This window comes from Geotrypetes seraphini, chromosome 8 (genome assembly GCF_902459505.1).
Source record: "Geotrypetes seraphini chromosome 8, aGeoSer1.1, whole genome shotgun sequence".
NCBI classification, from domain to species: domain Eukaryota; kingdom Metazoa; phylum Chordata; class Amphibia; order Gymnophiona; family Dermophiidae; genus Geotrypetes; species Geotrypetes seraphini.
Window position 1 is genome coordinate 73523088 of NC_047091.1, and position 17666 is coordinate 73540753.

A 17666-nucleotide genomic window follows, 5' to 3' on the forward strand; every position below is an offset into this window, starting at 1 on the left:
ATAGTAGACACCGAGGAGGGAGTGGAAGACATGAAAAAGGATCTACAAAAGTTAGAGGAATGGTCTAATATCTGGCAACTAAAATTCAATGCAAAGAAATGAAGAGTAATGCATTTGGGGATTAATAATTAGAAGGAGCCGTATATGCTGGGAGGTGAGAGGCTGATATGCACGGATGGAGAGAGGGACCATGGGGTGACAGTGTCTGAAGATCTAAAGGCGAAAAAACAGTGCGACAAGGTGGTGGCTGCTGTCAGAAGGATGCTGGGCTGTATAAAGACAGGTGTTGATACCTCTGTACAGGTCATTGGTGAGTCCACACTTGGAGTATTATGTTCAGTTTTGGAGACCATATCTGGTGAAGGACACAAAAAGACTTGAAGCGGTCCAGAGGAGAGCGACGAAAATGATAGGAGGTTTGTGCCAAAAGACATATGAGGAGAGACTGGAAGCCCTGAATGCTCCCGAGAGAGGTGGTGGAGATGAAAACGGTGACGGAGTTCAAAAAAGTGTGGGATGAACACAGAGGATCTACAATCAGAAAATAAAAGTAAATACTGAAGAATTAAGGCCAGTACTGGGCGGACTTGCACGGTCTTGTCTGTATATGGCCGTTTGGTGGAGGATGGGATGGTGTAGATCAGGGGTCTCAAAGTCCCTCCTTGAGGGCCGCAATCCAGTCGGGTTTTCAGGATTTCCCCAATGAATATGCATGAGATCTATGTGCATGCACTGCTTTCAATGCATATTCAATGAGGAAATCCTGAAAACCCGACTGGATTGCGGCCCTCAAGGAGGGACTTTGAGATCCCTGGTGTAGATGGACTGGAGTGAGCTTTGACAGAGACTTCAGTAGTTTGAACCTAAGAACAGTACCGGGCAAAGCTTTGGATTCTTGCCCAGAAATAGCAAAGGAGAACCCCCCACCAAAACAAAACAAAACCCAACATATTTTTAGATTGAATCATGTTGGGTAGTCTAGATGGACCATTCAGATATTTATCTGCCACCATCATCGTCATCTACTACCTACTGTAGTTTGCGCAGGGCCGGAGAGATAATGGGGAGCCTCCGACAGCGTGCTTTCTCCCCTCCCAGCGACTCTCCTTACTTACAAGACCTGGTCTTTTATGGGCAATGGGGGAAAAACATACAGCAGCCCTTGTTCTGGCCAATCTAAATGTTATTGAGCTCTAAGTCTTAACATTTTAGAAAGCAATTGAAGACATATCTGTTTGCTAACTAATCAAATCTTCCTAATTTGTATTATTTAAAAAAAATATTTGTTAGCCGCTTCGAACTTACTGTTTTTGCGGTATAGAAATGACTTATGTTATGGTTTAACTAGGGCATTAAAGTAAGCGCTTCCTAGTTCAAACCTGCGACTGAAGAACCAATCCATTTTCATGTTTTCTGCCAATGCCATGAGGTCGAGCACCAGCTGCCCCATTGACGCACTATGCAGATGAATTCTTTCTGGGACGGAGACCACTCCCCTGGGCCCAAGGTCTGTTAGCTGAGATAGTCAGCTGCACATTGTCTACTCCTGCTTCATTGCACAGCTGAGAACGCTTGCAAGTAGGCTTCTGCTCAATGGAAAAACAACTTGGCCTCCAGATGAAGAAGAGTACTTCTGGTGCCTCCCTGTCAATTGCCACAGGGCACCGCTGTGGCACTGTCTGTCTGAGAACACCATGAGTGCTTTGCCTTCCAAGTATTTTTCCAGTGTTTGCAGGGTAAGCCAAATGGCTCCCAGCTCCAGTAGGTTTATGGACCACTTCCTTCGCGATGGTGTCCATCAAACCTGAACCAGGTGACTGAAGCAATGCCCCCTCCCCCAAGCCATAGAGGCTGGTATCTGTGGTAAGAATCACACAAAATGAAATGCACAATGGCATGCCTTTCTCCTACAACTCTGGTTGGAGTCACCAAATGCAAATTCTGCCGAGTTTCCACCATCCAGACTAGCAGCTTCTAGAGCTAATCCATCTGTGGGAACCATCAGGACAATAGAGCGTCTTGAAAGGGCGCATATAAGTCTTTGCCCAAGGGACTACTTCTATGGATGCTGTCATGGATCCTAGTACCTGGAGAAAGTGTCAAGCTGTAGGAATTGGCATCTTCAAGAAGTCTGAAATCTGCTTTGTAAGCTTCCATTTGCATGGCTTGGTAAGGCAGACATAACCCTCTGCTGTGTTGAAACAGATTCCCAAATACTCCAGGATCTAGTTCGACTCCAGGTGACTCTTTTGGAAGCTGACAATCCAGCCCTGGTCCTGCAACAGCCAGACTACAGTTCTCCCTTCTTCCGTTTTGGATGAGGCTCTGATCAACCAGTCATCCAAGTAAGGATCTCCTTTCTGAGGTGAGGTGCTACCACTATCATCACCTTGGTGAATGTCTTTGGAGCCATTGCCAGACTGAAAATATCTCCCTAGCACATGAAATCTCAAGACCCTTCTGTGCTCTGGAAATATGGGAATTTAGAGATAGCCCTCCGTCAAATCTAGGGAGGCCGGGAAGGCCAAGAATTCCCCTAGTGCAACTGCCACAATGACTGAACAGTCTCCATGAGGAACTCCTTTAGCGCTGCACTGACTGACTTCAGATCCAGGATCGGTCTCCAATCGGCTGAGTCTTTCTTGGTATTTAAATATTTCTATTATATCTCCCCTCCCCCGCCTTTCCTCCAAAGTATACATATTAAGATCTAAGCTTGACTCGTACGCCTTATGACAAGGCCATACACCATTTTAGTAGCCTTCCTCTGGACAGACTCTATTCTTTTCATATCTTTTTGAAGGTGCAGTCTCCAGAATTGTACACAATATTCTAAATGAGGTCTCACCAGAGTCTTATTACAGGGGCATCAATACCTCCATTTTCCTACTGACCATGGCTCTCCCTATGCACCCTAGCATCCTTCTAGCTTTCGCCATCACCTTTTCAACTCCACTGGGGGTAGACGACATGTGACAGGAATTTGACGGACTTTCACATGACAGGTGGTGGCACAAAAGAGGTCGCCGATTCTGATTAACTTCCAAGGATAAGGCTTTGAATTGCTGCTTAAGGACTACATGCACCCTGCAGTCCTGGGCATCCTCAAGCTATTACTCCCCCTTTACTGGGGAGGGGGGTGGAAAGTAGGATTGGTAACCTGTACTACCAGCGAATCCACATTTGCCTGGACAAATAACCGCTGAAATTCAGAAGCCATAGGGTAAAATTTTGTCATAGTTTTAGCCACTCACAGGGAGCCCTCCGGCTTCTCCAAAAGCTCTGTAATTAAGGAAGATTGATCAGTATGCGAGGGGGGGAGAGAGGTTTGAGCCTGGGAAGCACACAGAGTACTGTGTAGCAGACACCTGTGAAGAATCCAGCTTTAACTGTGTCTGTCTCTCAAAAATAAGCTCCAACAAAGCTGTCAACTTGAACATTCGGGTTCTCCCCCTGGGCCCAGTGCTACTCACGGTCTCTGCCCAGGCTTCCATATCTCCCACAAGAGAAGATTCACGCTGGGACAGCAAAGGCATAGATTCAGACTCCCAGTCTCCTCAGTCCTTATCTAACTGGGCTTCTGGACCCTGTCCGGGAACTTCCTCTGGAGGGTGCACATTTGCAGTGGGCAAAACCTCTTGCGCAGCCACCTGTGCGCCCTCTGCTGGAGTCTGGGAATCCCAACAATTTAAGTAGGCCATCCATATTAGACTTTCAAAATCAGAGGTAAATCCCTGACTAGAGGGCCCCGAGGTCCGCTTCAAGACATCCGCGGTCTCATCTTGGGCACCAGGATGTTCATGCACCTGCGCTTCGCTTGACTTCTATCCAGAGGCTCTGGAGGGAATTCTTTTCTGGACAAAGGAGCCATCTGCGATTCTCCAACCCTGGAGGTACTAGGAGAGGCTAAGCCCAAGGCTCATGGGCCCTTCCTCGCATGCCCTGTGGCTCATGGTGCACGGACGCTCCTCGGCTGATCATCCAGCACGAATCTGGCATTATATAGGGGTATCACAGTCTGAAGGGTCAATCCAAAGTGACATTTTGCAAAATTGAAGAGTTTTAAGGCAGATGGAGGCTTTTAAACAAAAATCAGGAAATCCAACATGGCTGCTATGGCAGCATGTTGCACCAAAAACAGCCCGAGAAAACCAAATAAAAGGTCAAAAATTCTGGGAAGGGGATTTTGGAGTTGGGGGACCTTAAATCCAGTCCCAGAAATGTTTGAAACATGCTATTTTAGACCCCCCCCTCAATTTTACTCTAGGCTACAATATCCTGTACTCAGTGTCTTTGCTGGGGTTAGCCTGCTTCAGCTGTCACAGGAGTTGGAATCTGAAGAAGACACGACCTTAGTCAGCTTAATCAAGTCCACATGCATAAGAACATAAGCATTGCCGCTGCTGGGTCAGACCAGTGGTCCATCGTGCCCAGCAGTCCGCTCCCACGGCGGCCCCTAGATCAAAGACCAATGCCCTGAGACCAGGCCTACCTGTGTACGATCCGGTTCAGCAGGAACTTGTCTAACTTTGTCTTGAATCACTGGAGGGAGTTTTCTCCTATAACAGACTTCGGAAGAGCGTTCCAGTTTTCCACCACTCTGAGTGAAGAAGAACTTGTACGGAATCTATCCCCTTTTAACTTTAGAGAGTGACCTCTCATTCTCCCTACCTTGGAGAGGGTGAACAACTTGTCTTTATCTACTACACAGTTCTTCAACCGCCGATCCGCAGAAAATTCCTGTTGGTCTGCGCAGGACCGGCGGGATCAACATCTTTAATTTCCTGCCGGTCCGCTTAGGACCGGCAAGATCGAGGAGCTGTAGTTCACACAGGGCCGGAGAGATAATGGGGAGCCTCCGACAGCGTGCTTTCTCCCCTCCCAGCGGCTCTCCTTACTTACAAGAGCAGCGATTCAGGAAGGAAGCCTTGGAGCTTTTGCTGAGTCGGGCTGCCTCTGATGATGCAACTTCCGCTTTCCTCAGAGGCGGTGCGACCCAACAAAGGACCAGAGGCTGCCATACTGAATCGCTGCACTGGCAAGTAAGAAGAGTTGCAGGGAGGGGAGAAAGCCACTGTTAAGAGGCTGGGAAGCTGCTGAGCATGGTGAAAAAAAAAGGGACAGCTGCTACTGTACCTGGAGAAGGAGAAGGATATATCATGCTGGGAGGGGAGGAGGGAAGGAGTCTGGGAAGCTGCTACTGGACCTGGAGAGGTAGAAGGATAGATCTTGCTGGGAGGGGAGGAGGGAAGGAGGCTGGGAAGCTGCTGGGCAAGGGGGAAAAGGGACAGCTGCTACTGGACCTGGAGAGGGAGAAGGATAGATCATGCTGGGAGGGGAGGAGGGAAGGAGTCTGGGAAGCTGCTGGGCAAGGGGAAAAAGGGACAGCTGCTACTGGACCTGGAGAGAGAGAAGGATAGATCTTGCTGGGAGGGGAGGAGGGAAGGAGTCAGGGAAGCTGCTGGGCAAGGGGAAAAAGGGACAGCTGCTACTGGACCTGGAGAGGAAGAAGGATAGATCTTGCTGGGAGGAGAGGAGGGAAGGAGTCTGGAAAGCTGCTGGGCAAGGGGAAAAAGGGACAGCTGCTACTGGACCTGAAGAAGGAGAAGGATAGATCTTGCTGGGAGGAGAGGAGGGAAGGAGTCTGGAAAGCTGCTGGGCAAGGGGAAAAAGGGACAGCTGCTATTGGACCTGGAGAGGGAGAAGGATAGATCTTGCTGGGAGGGGAGGAGGGAAAGGAAAGGGAAGAGAGTTACTGCTGGACAGGGGGAGGAGGGAAGGGAGAAGAAAAAAGGAAGGAAACAGCTGGCAGGGAGATTAGAGGAGGGGAAGGGGAGAGACAGGAATGAGATGGGAAGGGGGGTTAGCAGAGAAATTGAGAGGGACAAAGATGCTAGATCTGGTGTAGGAGAGATAAAAATGAAGAGAGCAGTGAAGCTGGAATGAATCATGTAAAAAGGAGAGAGGGGGCATAGGCTGGATGGAAAGGGGAGAGGGGCATAGAAAAGACAAATAACCATATGGAAGGGGGAGAGGTCAGACAGTACATGGAAGGGGCAGATGCTGGGTTGAAGAGACAGAGGGGGCAGATGCTGGAAGGAAGGGAGTGAAAAGATGATGAAAGCAGAAACCAGAGACAACAAAAAGGTAGAAACAAATAATTTTATTTCTATTTTGTGATTAGAATATATCAGATTTGAAATATATTTCCTGCTAGAGCTGGTGTTAGACATAACTGGGGACTGCAAAGTGCAGGCAGTGGCTTAGGGCTCTTTCTGACCAGGGGGGCAGTTGCCCTAGTTGCACTCCCCTAATCCTATTCCTGCTATGTGTGACTGCGGTATTCTGTTAGCATGATATTTCTGTGTAGCATTCTGTAATAATTTGGCTTTTTCAGTTTTCTTGATAGTAGAGGGGATATATGTGAAGGGGAGGGGAGACAGGGGTTTTGTTGATCCTTGCTCTGTATTATTTGTATTTATAAAATGACAATTGTACAGAATATTGTTTCTTTCTATACTTTAATAAAATACATTCAGTATAAAATCATAACTGAGGTTTGTGCGGATGGGATCAGATGGTTTGTGAGGACCGAGCTCGCGGAGACGGGGCGGAAATGGGGTTTTTTAATTTCATTCCTAGTAGTTTGCCAATCCACAAAATAATTTTTTTTTTGTCTGCCGGTCCATAGGTGTAAAAAGGTTGAAGAACACTGATCTACCAAGTCTATTCCCTTCAGTATCTTGAATGTTTTGATCATGTCTCCTCTTTTCAAGGGAGAAGAGGCTCAGTTTCTCTAATCTCTCGCTGTACGGCAACTCCTCCAGCCCCTTAACCATTTTAGTCGCTCTTTTCTGGACTCTTTCGAGTAGTACCGTGCGATCTACAGGCTATCAGTTGGATTTAGACCTCAACCCCCACAGATCCACTGGACATGGAGGTAGTAAAACAAAGCCACCACCCGCCAAAGTTAAGCAGATTGCCTCAGGGCTCACACAGCCTGTGCTCACACATCTAATAAATCAGGTAGCAAGCCAGCTACCAACAAGTGCGACTGCAGGCTAGCCAGACAGGTACCCAGAGGGTTTCCCTGCTAGCTGCGGACTTCTTTCCCAGAGCCTGCGTCCTCTCCCAGGCAGAGCTGTCCCAGGGCCACTGGGAACATCTCGAACACCCAACCCCTCCCCCCACTGGATTTGGACCAAAAAAAAAAGCAACAATTTTTTTTTTTTTTAAATGATCATAGCAGATCAAAACACTTCAACTCACTTGAAGGAAAAACTGTAAGGGGCACTATAGGCACTGGAGAGGAGTTGAAGAATGTAAATTTCATCCTTCTGAAGCAACTCGCAAGAAGGAGGATATTACCCTATAATCAGGACTCCTAGACACATTGCACCAGAATTTAAAATTGCAGTTTCAAGGAAGGAAGGAAACAGAAAGATTAGGTTCTTACCCCAGTAATCTTCTTTCTTGTAGATGTGTGTCTAGTGATCCTGAAAGCTATGGTCTCGTATCTGAACTAGCAAGTCGCTTGCCAAAAACTGTCAATCATGTTTTCAATTCCACCTCCTTCTCAGGGAGCTACTCCTGCCCCCTCAGTTTGTACAAAAGCAATCAAGTAGCACTGTAATAAAAGACAAGGTGAAAAATTGTGGATTTTCAAGTGATGTATTTAAGTTAAAATGTTGTTATTTTCTGTGCACTTGATGTAAAATATAAAATGAATTAAGAATTAAAAAAAAAAAATACTTAAAAATAATAAAACCATAAAGCAGATCAAAAATACTTCTGAACAACTTCCTTGCAGAAAAACTGAGGGGGCAGAAGCAGCTCCCCAGGAAGGTCGAGTTGAAAACATAATTGACAGTTTTTTTGCAAGTAACTTGTTAGTTCAGATCCAAGACCCTAGCGTTCAGGACAACTAGACATACTGCACTAGAACCAAAGTTAAAGAATCATTTTTCTTACTTTGCCATGGTATTGGGGCACTGGAAGCCATGCTGTTGCTGGGAGGTGGGGGTGGAGGTTGGGGTTGCTGCTGTTGCCATGGAGGTAGAGGTCCTGAAGGTGGAGGAGGGGGCTGTCCACTGGGTGGTGGCGGCGGCGGTGGCATCATTCCCATGGGATGTGGATGCATCATACCTGTAGAGAAGAAGTGAAAGTAGAGAAATTTTGGTTCGGCATTTTGTGTATTTCATTCAGCATAATTCTACAGGCCAAAGACAAAGCAGAGTTGCTTACCTGTAATAGAGTAAGGTATAATGACAAATGGGATAAGGCAACCGCTTGCTAGTGGCATCAGGATAGATCCAGGCTCAGATAATTTGCTCTCCTAGAACCTAGAGTACTTGAAGGGTTTCAGAGACATGCACAAGGGTTCCCTTGGTACAGCCCTTGCTCTTGTCCTCTGGTCATTATTAAAGCAACTAAACTAAGAGGGAAAAGGGGAGGGAAAGGGCAGCTGCATTAGCTTGCTGTTTACAGACAACCCCTGCTACAAAGTAAGCAACTCCATATTCTTTGACAAGCAGAGCACTACAGCCACATTTAATGTAAAATCTAACCAAATGGAAAATTTGAAAAAGCTCAGACAGAATACCTCTGGACAGAGCTGAAGCAATTTGTTTGGTCAAAGGTGACATAACCAGTAGATAAAAGCAGATGATAGTGTGTGGTTAAGGTAAATACAGAAGACCTTGTTGAAGTTTTGCATATTATAAATTATGGAGGATGAATGCAGATTACTAATGCAAGTTAACATAGAAAAAGAGAAAATAAAGACAGATATAAACCTGTATAAAAGGAGATTATGTACTTACCCTGGTAAGCTCTTTTCCAGTAGATAGGTGAGAGATTCTAGACCATAGGATTATTTCCCTTTACCAGCACTGGTTGCAAAAGAGAATTATAAGTTTTGCACTCTGCCTCTAGGGTACATCACAGGCTAGCTTAGCTCCCCCCCATCAGTCCGTACCCAAGCATAGAGAGGCACTGACACCTGTGAAGTAGAGGCACCTGCAATGACAGGCTAAATAAGCATTCTGCTCAAAACAAATAAACAGTACTATAACCATCAATATAGGCTTCAAAGAAGCTCAGGAACTACTCCCATAACATGGAGAACATAGTCACAAAACTCTCCCTAGCTCCAAAGGGCTGACCAGTCTCCACAAAAGAATAGGGAGTCAGACATCTGACCTGAACTCTGAAATATGCCAGCAGGCACAGCAAGGACAGAGCGGGTATCTAGAACGTCTCACCTATCTACTGGAAAAGAGCTTACCAGGGTAAGTACATAATCTCCTTTTCCAGTGCAATAGGTGAGACTTTCTACACCCCCAACTAGTCAGGGTGGGCTTGCTGCGCCGGCCTTCAAGACTGAGAACCCAAAAGCTGAGTTCTCACATGCAGCACCATCCACTCTGTAAAATCTGGCAAACGTGGGAAGAGGCAACCATGTCGTCGCCCTGAAAAACTGCTCAGGAGGAAAAGATCTATCTTTGGACCACAAAGAAGCCACACTCCTGGTATAATGCGCCCAAACAGAAACAGGAGACATGAATGTAGGTGTATGAAATGGCTCTACGGATCTGCCTGAAGAGTGTGGCCTTAGAAGCAGGAACACCACGCTTCAACGAATGAGACAGCACAAACAGAGGGCCAGAAAGACAAAACTCGTTAGTGCCCTCCAGAGAACACAGAAGCATCCTATGCATGCCAAGTTTCCTCAGAAGCCAATCCTGATGTTTGGAACTCATTGGCTGAAACACTGGCAAATACACTTCCTGAATAACAGGGAAAGCTGAAACCACAGTCTGCATAAAAGGAACAAACTGTCCATTGAGAAACTCATATCTTTGAATTACGGGTAGAAGTGATGGCGATCTGAAAACAGTTGAAAGCGCTAAGTCCAGGAGAAATGCATCCAGAAGAGGCTCAAAAGAAGCTCTGGCAAGACCTGACAGCATGACGTCAAGGTCCCAGACCAGAAACAGATGCTTAATGGGCGGCCGGACTGAAGAGCCCATTTCAAAAACGAGCAATAACCAGAGGCGATATTAACTAGAACCGACTATCCCGAGATGGAAAACAAGACAGATCGATCCCCAGGGCACACAGATGCCACCGTGGGGACTTTATCCAGACCAACTCAGAGAAAGGGAAAGACCTGTGACCCTGGACCCAAACAAAGGCCTTCCCTCCACCCCCCCTCCCCCTTGGAGCCTGGTCTCCTCAAAAAAGGTATATTTCCCACATCCTAATGTAGGCAGACATCTTGGACAACTGCTTAGATTCAAGCAGTGGATCAAACACAAGCTCCGAATAGGCTGTATGATCTAAGGCCATGCACTCAACAGCCAAGCTGGAAGAGCAGAGCGACCTGGAACTTCCATGACAACCGAACCTTCTCTCCAACATCAGAATTGATGTGGGGGGGGGGAGGGGAGGCTTGTGGGTTTGCCATGTGCGAGTTGCTGCACACGCCATGGCCCGTCCCTGCGTGGAGTTGCTGCTGGGGAGGATGAGGATATGGAGCGTGTTGGCTCCAGCGAGGTGGCAGGGTCGGCTTTGCAGTGATGGTGCAGTGAGTGGGTAGACAGGGAGGGATTCCCAGTGGCAGCAGTTACAGGGTGGGGGTGCAGGCAGGGATCCTTGGTGGGAGGCATTCCTGTTGGTGGCCAGGCCGCGTACCCCCAACTGGCGGTCCACTTACCCCAAGGGAACGCATACAGTGTGTTGAGAAGGAGAAATTGGGTTCTTACCTGCTAATTTTCTTTCTGTTAGCCTGTAGACCGGTATAGTTCTTTACTGATGGGTTATATCTCATTGAGACCAGCAGGTGGAGACTGAGACCAAAACTTGTATATTAAGTGAGGCTCCCCCTTCCCATCCAGTCTGCCACATAGCCAAGCAGAACCTAGTAAAACTAACTGAGAACAGGAAAAACACTCCGAACAGGAGTTTAAAACAACAAACACATGGTAACAACTGTTGGAACATGTATAGAACTAGAATCTGGCATATAAAATGTCCCCACAGCTCACCAGCTAAGCCATAGCCGTTGTTTTTATATCTCCCCGGTCTAGAAAAATACTAGAACCCACAGAAAAATCAAAATCTGCACGCGAGCAAAACATACAATCACTGCATAAAGAAAGAAAAGGGTGGAAAACTATACCAGTCTATAGGCTAACAGAAAGAAAATTAGCAAGTAAGAATCTAATTTCTCCTTCTGTGTCGCCTGATAGACCGGTATAGTTCTTTGCTGATGGGACGTACCAAAGCACTACCCATCAAGGGTGAAACCCCTGAAGGGTTGACACCAGAACACATTCATCGAATACTGCTTCCCGACGCACTTGAACATCCACATGGTAATGTCTGACAAAGGAATGCAGAGAAGACCAAACTGCAGCCTTGCAAATATCCACTGGAGACACTAGAGAAGACTCAGCCAAAGAAGCTGCCTGACCCCTAGTGGAATGAGCCTTGAGAAAGACGGGAACAGGCTTCTTCTTCAAAAGATAAGCGGAAGCAAGAGTCTCCTTGATACAGTGTGCAATGGTAGCCTTGGAAGCACCATCCCCCTTACGAGGACCCGCTAGAAGGACAAAGATGATCTGATTTCCTGGGTCCTCTGCACATAAAAGCGAAGGACCCAACTGACATCCAACTTGCACAACTGTTTCTGCTCAGAAGATCCCTCCCGACTTCCCAATATCGGGAGGACCATTGACTGATTGACATGAAAAGGAGAAACTACCTTTGGCAGAAAGGAAGGAACAGGCCGCAAAAGAACATACTCTCTAGAGAACTCCAGGAAGGGAGCCCTACAAGAGAAAGCCTGCAGCTCAGAAACACTTCTAGCAGATGTAATAGCCACCAAGAAGACCGCTTTAAGGGTAAGGTCTTTCAACAAACATAAGAAGCGCCATCTCCGGATCAGACCTTTGGTTTATCAAGTCCGGCAATTCGCACACGCGGAGGTCCAGCCAGGTGTACACCTGGCGTAATTTTTAGTCACCCATATCCCTCTATGCCTCTCGTAAGGAGATGTGCATCTAGTTTGCTTTTAAATCCTAGGACGGTTGCTTCCGCTATAACCTCCTTTGGAAGAGCATTCCAGGTGTCAACCACTCTTTGAGTGAAGCAGAACTTCCTGATATTTGTCCTGGACTTGTCCCCCTTTAGCTTCATTCCGAGTCTTCTTGTTTGTGTTAAAATGGACATTGTAAATATTTATTTTTTTTTGCTGTATTTTGTTGATTCCTTTCAGAATTCTGAAGGTCTCAATCATATCCCTTTGCAGTCTCCTTTTCTCAAGGGAGAACAATCCCACTCTCTTGAGTCGTTCCTTGTATTCCAGTTTCTCCATAACTTTTACTAGCTTCGTTGCTCATCTCTGCACTCTCTCCAACAGTTTTATATCCTTCTTTAGGTTGGGAGACCAATGTTGGACACTATTCCAAGTGTGGTCTGACTACTGCTCTATAAAGAGGCATTATAACCCTCCCCTATCTACTCGTGATTCCCTTCTTTATCATGCCTAACATTCTATTTGCTTTCTTTGCCGCCACCATGCATTGTGCCGACGGTTTCAGGGGCCTATCTATCAGTACACCCAAGTCCTTTTCTTGTTTGCTCTTACCCAGAGTTGCTCCTGACATTCTATACTCGTGTTCCTTGTTCTTTCTGCCTAAATGCATTACTTTGCACTTTTCCACATTAAACTTCATCTGCCATTTCTCCGCCCATTTCTCTGACACAAGTGCTCTGGAGTTCCTCGCTATCCTTCTGCGATCTGATTGCCCGGCATAGCTATGTGTCATCTGCAAACTTGATGATCTCACTGGATGTTCCTTCCTCTAGGTCATTGATGAAAATATTAAATAATATTGGCTCAAATACTGAGCCCTGGGTATACCGCTAGTCACTTTCTCCCAGTCTGAGAACTTCCCATTTATGCCCACTCTCTGCTTTCTGTTCTCCAGCCATTTGCCTATCCATCTTTGTATATCCCCCTCTATTCCATGGCTTTGTAGTTTCCTGAGAAGTATTTCATGTGGAACCTTGTCGAATGCTTTCTGGAAGTCCAAGGTTCCTAAAAGAAAAGGGGATTGAGGGGTACAAATAGAAGCAGAGGTAGATTATAGGATCAGTCAGAAACCACTTCACAGGTCATGGACCTGATGGGCCGCCGCGGGAGCGGACTGCTGGGCGCGATGGACCTCTGGTCTGACCCAGTGGAGGCAACTTCTTATGTTCTTATATTATGCCCACTGGTTCTCCACTATCAATTTATTTGTTCACGGTCTCAAAAAATTGAAGTAAATTCGTCAAACATGATTCCCCTTTCCTGAAACCATGTGTGTATCCAAGTGCCGGACTATGCTATCTTTAATCAGTGCTTCAACCATCTTTCCAGGAACAGATGTAAGACTCAGGTTTGTAGATGCCCGGTTCTCCTCTTGATCCTTTTTTTGAAAATTGGTGCGACATTTGCTATCTTCCAGTTGTCTGGTATCTGTCCAGTTCTAATTGACAGGTTGACAAGTTTTTGCAGTAGTTCTCCAATTTCCAAAACTCTCGGGTGAATTCCATCCGGTCCAGGGGATTTGTCACTTTTAAGTTTGTTGATCTGGTAGTATATCTGGTCCAAGTCCACTTCTACTGTGGTGAGGCTGTCTTCTATTACTCCTTTGAAAACTTCCACTGCTTCTGGCATTGTTGCGGTGTCCTCCTTCGTAAAGACAGACGCAAAGAACGAATTTAGTCTGTCTGCAATTTGTTTGTCTTCCTTAATGTACCCTTTTCATCCCTGGTCGTCCAGCGGTCCCACTGCCTCTTTTGCGGGGTTTTTCCCTTTTACTTATCTAAAGAAGGGCTTGACGTTTTTGGCCTCTTGTGCTATTTTCTCCTCATAGTCCTTTTTTGGCATCCCTCACCACCTTGTGACATTTCTTCTGATCATCTTTATGTTTGTTCCAAGCTTCGGTTGTTTTCGTGCGTTTCTATTTTTTAAAAGAGTCCTTTTCTTTTATGGCTTCATTCACCTGTCTAGTAAGCCATGCTGATTCTCATTTGCCTTTAGTTTTCCTTTTTTTGGAAATCCGCAGAATGTAGAGATTTTGTGCTTCCTAGATAGCATTTTTCAGTAGGGACCATGCCTGTTCTACCATTTTAACTTTGTCCACCATGGCTCTCATGCTATCGTATTTACCCTTTTTAAAGTTTAAGGTCGTCGTTAAGGTTTTGGTACGTTTCCCTTTCCCAATGTCAAGTTTAAAGTTGATCATGTTGTGATCGCTCGGCCCCAGCGGGACCGTGACTTCTACATCTTTTGTCGGTCCCGTGAGGCCATTTAGGACCAAGTCCAAGGTGGCGTTTCCTCTTGTCGGCTCTCTTACCATTTGTTCCAGGAAGCAATCCCCTATCGCCTCCAGGAACTTGGCCTCCTTGCTGCAGTTGGAGGCACCCAGGTTCCAGTCTATCCCCGGGAAATTGAAGTCTCCCATGATTATTACATTGCCTGTCTTACATTTTTGTTTAATTTCCTCTTAACATTTCTTAGTCTGTTTCCTCTGTCTGTCCTGGGGGTCAATAATAAAGGCCAATTTTTGTGTCTGTGCCATTGTGTCTAGGAATCTTGATCCAGAGGGACTTCTCTTTCCTTTCCGTCGTAGCCTCTCCAACAGATTCTACTCCTTCCTGAACATATAGGGCAATACCTCCACCTTTCTGCCTTACTCGATCTCTTCTGTATAGTTTGTATCCCTGTAGTACTGTGTCACATTTGTTTTCTTCATTCCACCATGTTTCTGTTATGCCAATGATTTCCAGTTCATCGTGTCTTGCTATTGTCTCTAATTCTTCCATTTTGTTTCCCAGACTTCTAGCATTCGTATACATACATTTGAGTTCCCTTTGTGTTACCTTCTTGGACTTCCTAAGCTTATCTGTCTCTACTGTTTCTATCATGGTATCCTTTTCTGCTCCTGCGCTGTCTCCCTGATTTGCTGTGTGGTCGTCCCCTCCTGTGTCTGAGTAGTTGCCCGTAGTTCCTTCTTCGGGGCATCCTGTTGCCCGGGCCATCGACTGGTGGTCGACTGTCGGCTTTCCCCTATCCTTTAGTTTAAAGCCTTCTCAATAGCCTTCTTCATGTTGCCTGCCAATATTCTTGCTCCTTCCTTGTTGAGGTGTAGTCCATCCTTTCTGTAATACTTGCTTTTTCCCCAGAACGCCGTCCAGTTGCGCACAAAGTCAAAGCCTTCCTCTTCGCACCATCATCTCATCCAGGCGTTGATCGCTTGCAATTCCCCTTGTCTCTTTCCATCGCTCTTGGTACCGGGAGGATCTCTGAGAAAGCCACCTTCACCTCCCTGATCTTCAATTTTCTTCCTAGTGAGCGGAGCTGGCCCTTCATCTCTTCCCTATCATACTTCTGTCTGCTCACATCGTTAGTTCCCACGTGGATAAGCACAGCAGTGTCCTCTCCCCCTGCACTGTCTATGATCCTGGAGATCCTATTGGCCACATCCTTCACTCTTGCTCCAGGCAGGCAGGTGACGATTCTATCTTCTCTCCCTCCTGCGGTGTTGCGGTCCACATGACGTATAATGGAGTCTCTTATTTGGGGGTTCCTTGGGGGGGTCATAAGTCCACGTCCATGGTGTAGGGCCAATCTTCCTCCTGTGAAACGCTTGAAGTTGTTTTCGGCTCTTTGTGTGGGGGGACGTCTTCATGCGTTCTCTCTCTTTCTCCTGGTGTGTGGTTGTCCCCTATCTCAGCTTCAATCTCTTCTGGACTTGAAGGGGTGTCTTCTCTCCTCTCGTCCAGGCCATCTTCCTAGGTTGCTCGGGTACAGTTTTCCAGCCCTGGGATCTCCACATGTTGCTGGTGAGCTTCCTCGATGAATCTTTCTAGCTCCTTGACCTCTTCATTTGGACTGAACTCCACTAGAAACTTCTCCTGTTCACGGATTCTGTCTTCAAAGGTGAGGAGTTCTTTTAGTTCCGTCACTGTCTCCTCTAGTAGCCGTACTTGCCATTTCAAGCTATCCAGCTCCATGCACCGACTGCAAATGTATGCCCGGATCCCCGAAGGGAGGTAGTCATACATACTGCAGCCGGTACAGAAGACTGGAAAGTTCATCTTCTGACTTCCTTGGCCTTCCATTTCTTGCTTCCCTTCTGAATTGTCTGAGTGATTTGTTGTGAACATTTCTGTCTCCGTTGACTGTGTGTTTTCTGAATTCCTGTCTGCTGTCTTCCTGTTTGTAGTGAGTCTGCTGGTGTTGCTGTGTTGGGACCTTTGTGTGCTTGTTTCCCTTCTAGGTGTGTGGTACTGTGCCTGCCTCCCTCCTACCTTCTGTGCCTGCCGCTTCCTTGCCTTGCTTGCCTTTCTGCTTTTCTTGTGTGTGCTGTCTTCGCTCTACCTTACCTTGCTTTTGCGGGTTTGTTCCTTCTGTGCTTGCTGCTTCCTTACCTTTCTGTCCTTCCCTGGTTTTCTTGGTTGTAGTGACTTGGCCCTTCTAAAGGCCCTTCGCAAAGGTGCTCTTGCTAAGGCAAGCACCTTTGCCGCACGCCAAATGGCTGTGCGCCGTTGGCTCCTCCCCTTTTAAGGGGGAGTCCGGCGCTGCCTCTGACGAGGTGGGGGTGGGCGGAGCGTACTCTCGCCGCTTCCCCGAGCCTTCTGTTCCCTCCTGCTTCCTCTCCCTTGCTACCTTAGCTCAGCACCAACGCTGCTCCTCTCCTCTCCTGTGCTCGGCACCGACGCTGATCCTCTCCTCTCCTATGCTTGGCATCGCGTGTTCCTTGTTGGCTCCTCCCCTTTTAAGGGGGAGTCAGGTGCTGCCTTTGACGCAGTGGGGGTGGGCGGAGTGTACTCTTGCCGCTTCCCGGAACCTTCTGTTCCCTCCTGCCTCCTCTCCCTTGCTACCTTAGCTCAGCACCGACGCTGCTTCTCTCCTCTCCTGTGCTCGGCACCAACGCTGATCTTCTTCCTCTCCTGTGCTCGGCACCGCATGTGCCGTGTTGGCTCCTCCCCTTTTAAGGGGGAGTCCGGCGCTGTCTCTAACGTGGTGGGGGTGGGCGGAGCGTACTCTCGCCGCTTCCCCGAGCCTTCTGTTCCCTCCTGCCTCCTCTCCCTTGCTACTTTAGCTCAGCACCGATGCTGCTCGTCTCCTCTCCTGTGCTCAGAACCGACGCTGATCCTCTCCTGTGCTCAGCACCCAAGGGCTCAAAAGGTGGGCACACCAGCATGGACAAGACCAGATTAAGATCCCAAGATGGAACACAGGAGGTATGAGCAATTTGGCCACCCACAAGAAGCAAACAACATCAGTAATGGCAGGCAGACGCTGACCCCGTAATAACCCACGAAAGGCTGACAAGGCCACAAGCTGAACCTGGAGAGAAGACCAAGCCAGGCTCCTGTCCAGGTCATCCTGTAAGAACTCTAAGATGTTAGGCAGGGAAGCACGAAAAGAGACCACTCCACACACAGCACACCACTCCTTAAATATACACCAAACCCATACATAAGCCCTAGAAGTGAAAAGTCTCCGGGACCCCAAAAGGGTTGAAATCACCTTATCTGAATACCCCTTCTTACCTAGGCCAAGCCTTAAGACATAAGAGACCTGGATTGAACATTGGAATGGG

At 47.3% G+C, this 17666-nt stretch overlaps 1 protein-coding gene across 4 annotated transcripts in view; it reads right to left on the reverse strand.

The window, feature by feature from the left end:
• Nucleotides 1-17666, reverse strand: part of SF1 (splicing factor 1) — a 240617-nt gene that overhangs the window by 37309 nt on the left and 185642 nt on the right. For all 4 annotated transcript variants that reach the window (XM_033953804.1, XM_033953803.1, XM_033953806.1 and 1 more), the window contains one exon: nt 7972-8145. In XM_033953804.1, coding sequence (XP_033809695.1) covers nt 7972-8145 — 174 coding nt within the window. The remainder of the gene's footprint in view (nt 1-7971; nt 8146-17666) is intronic.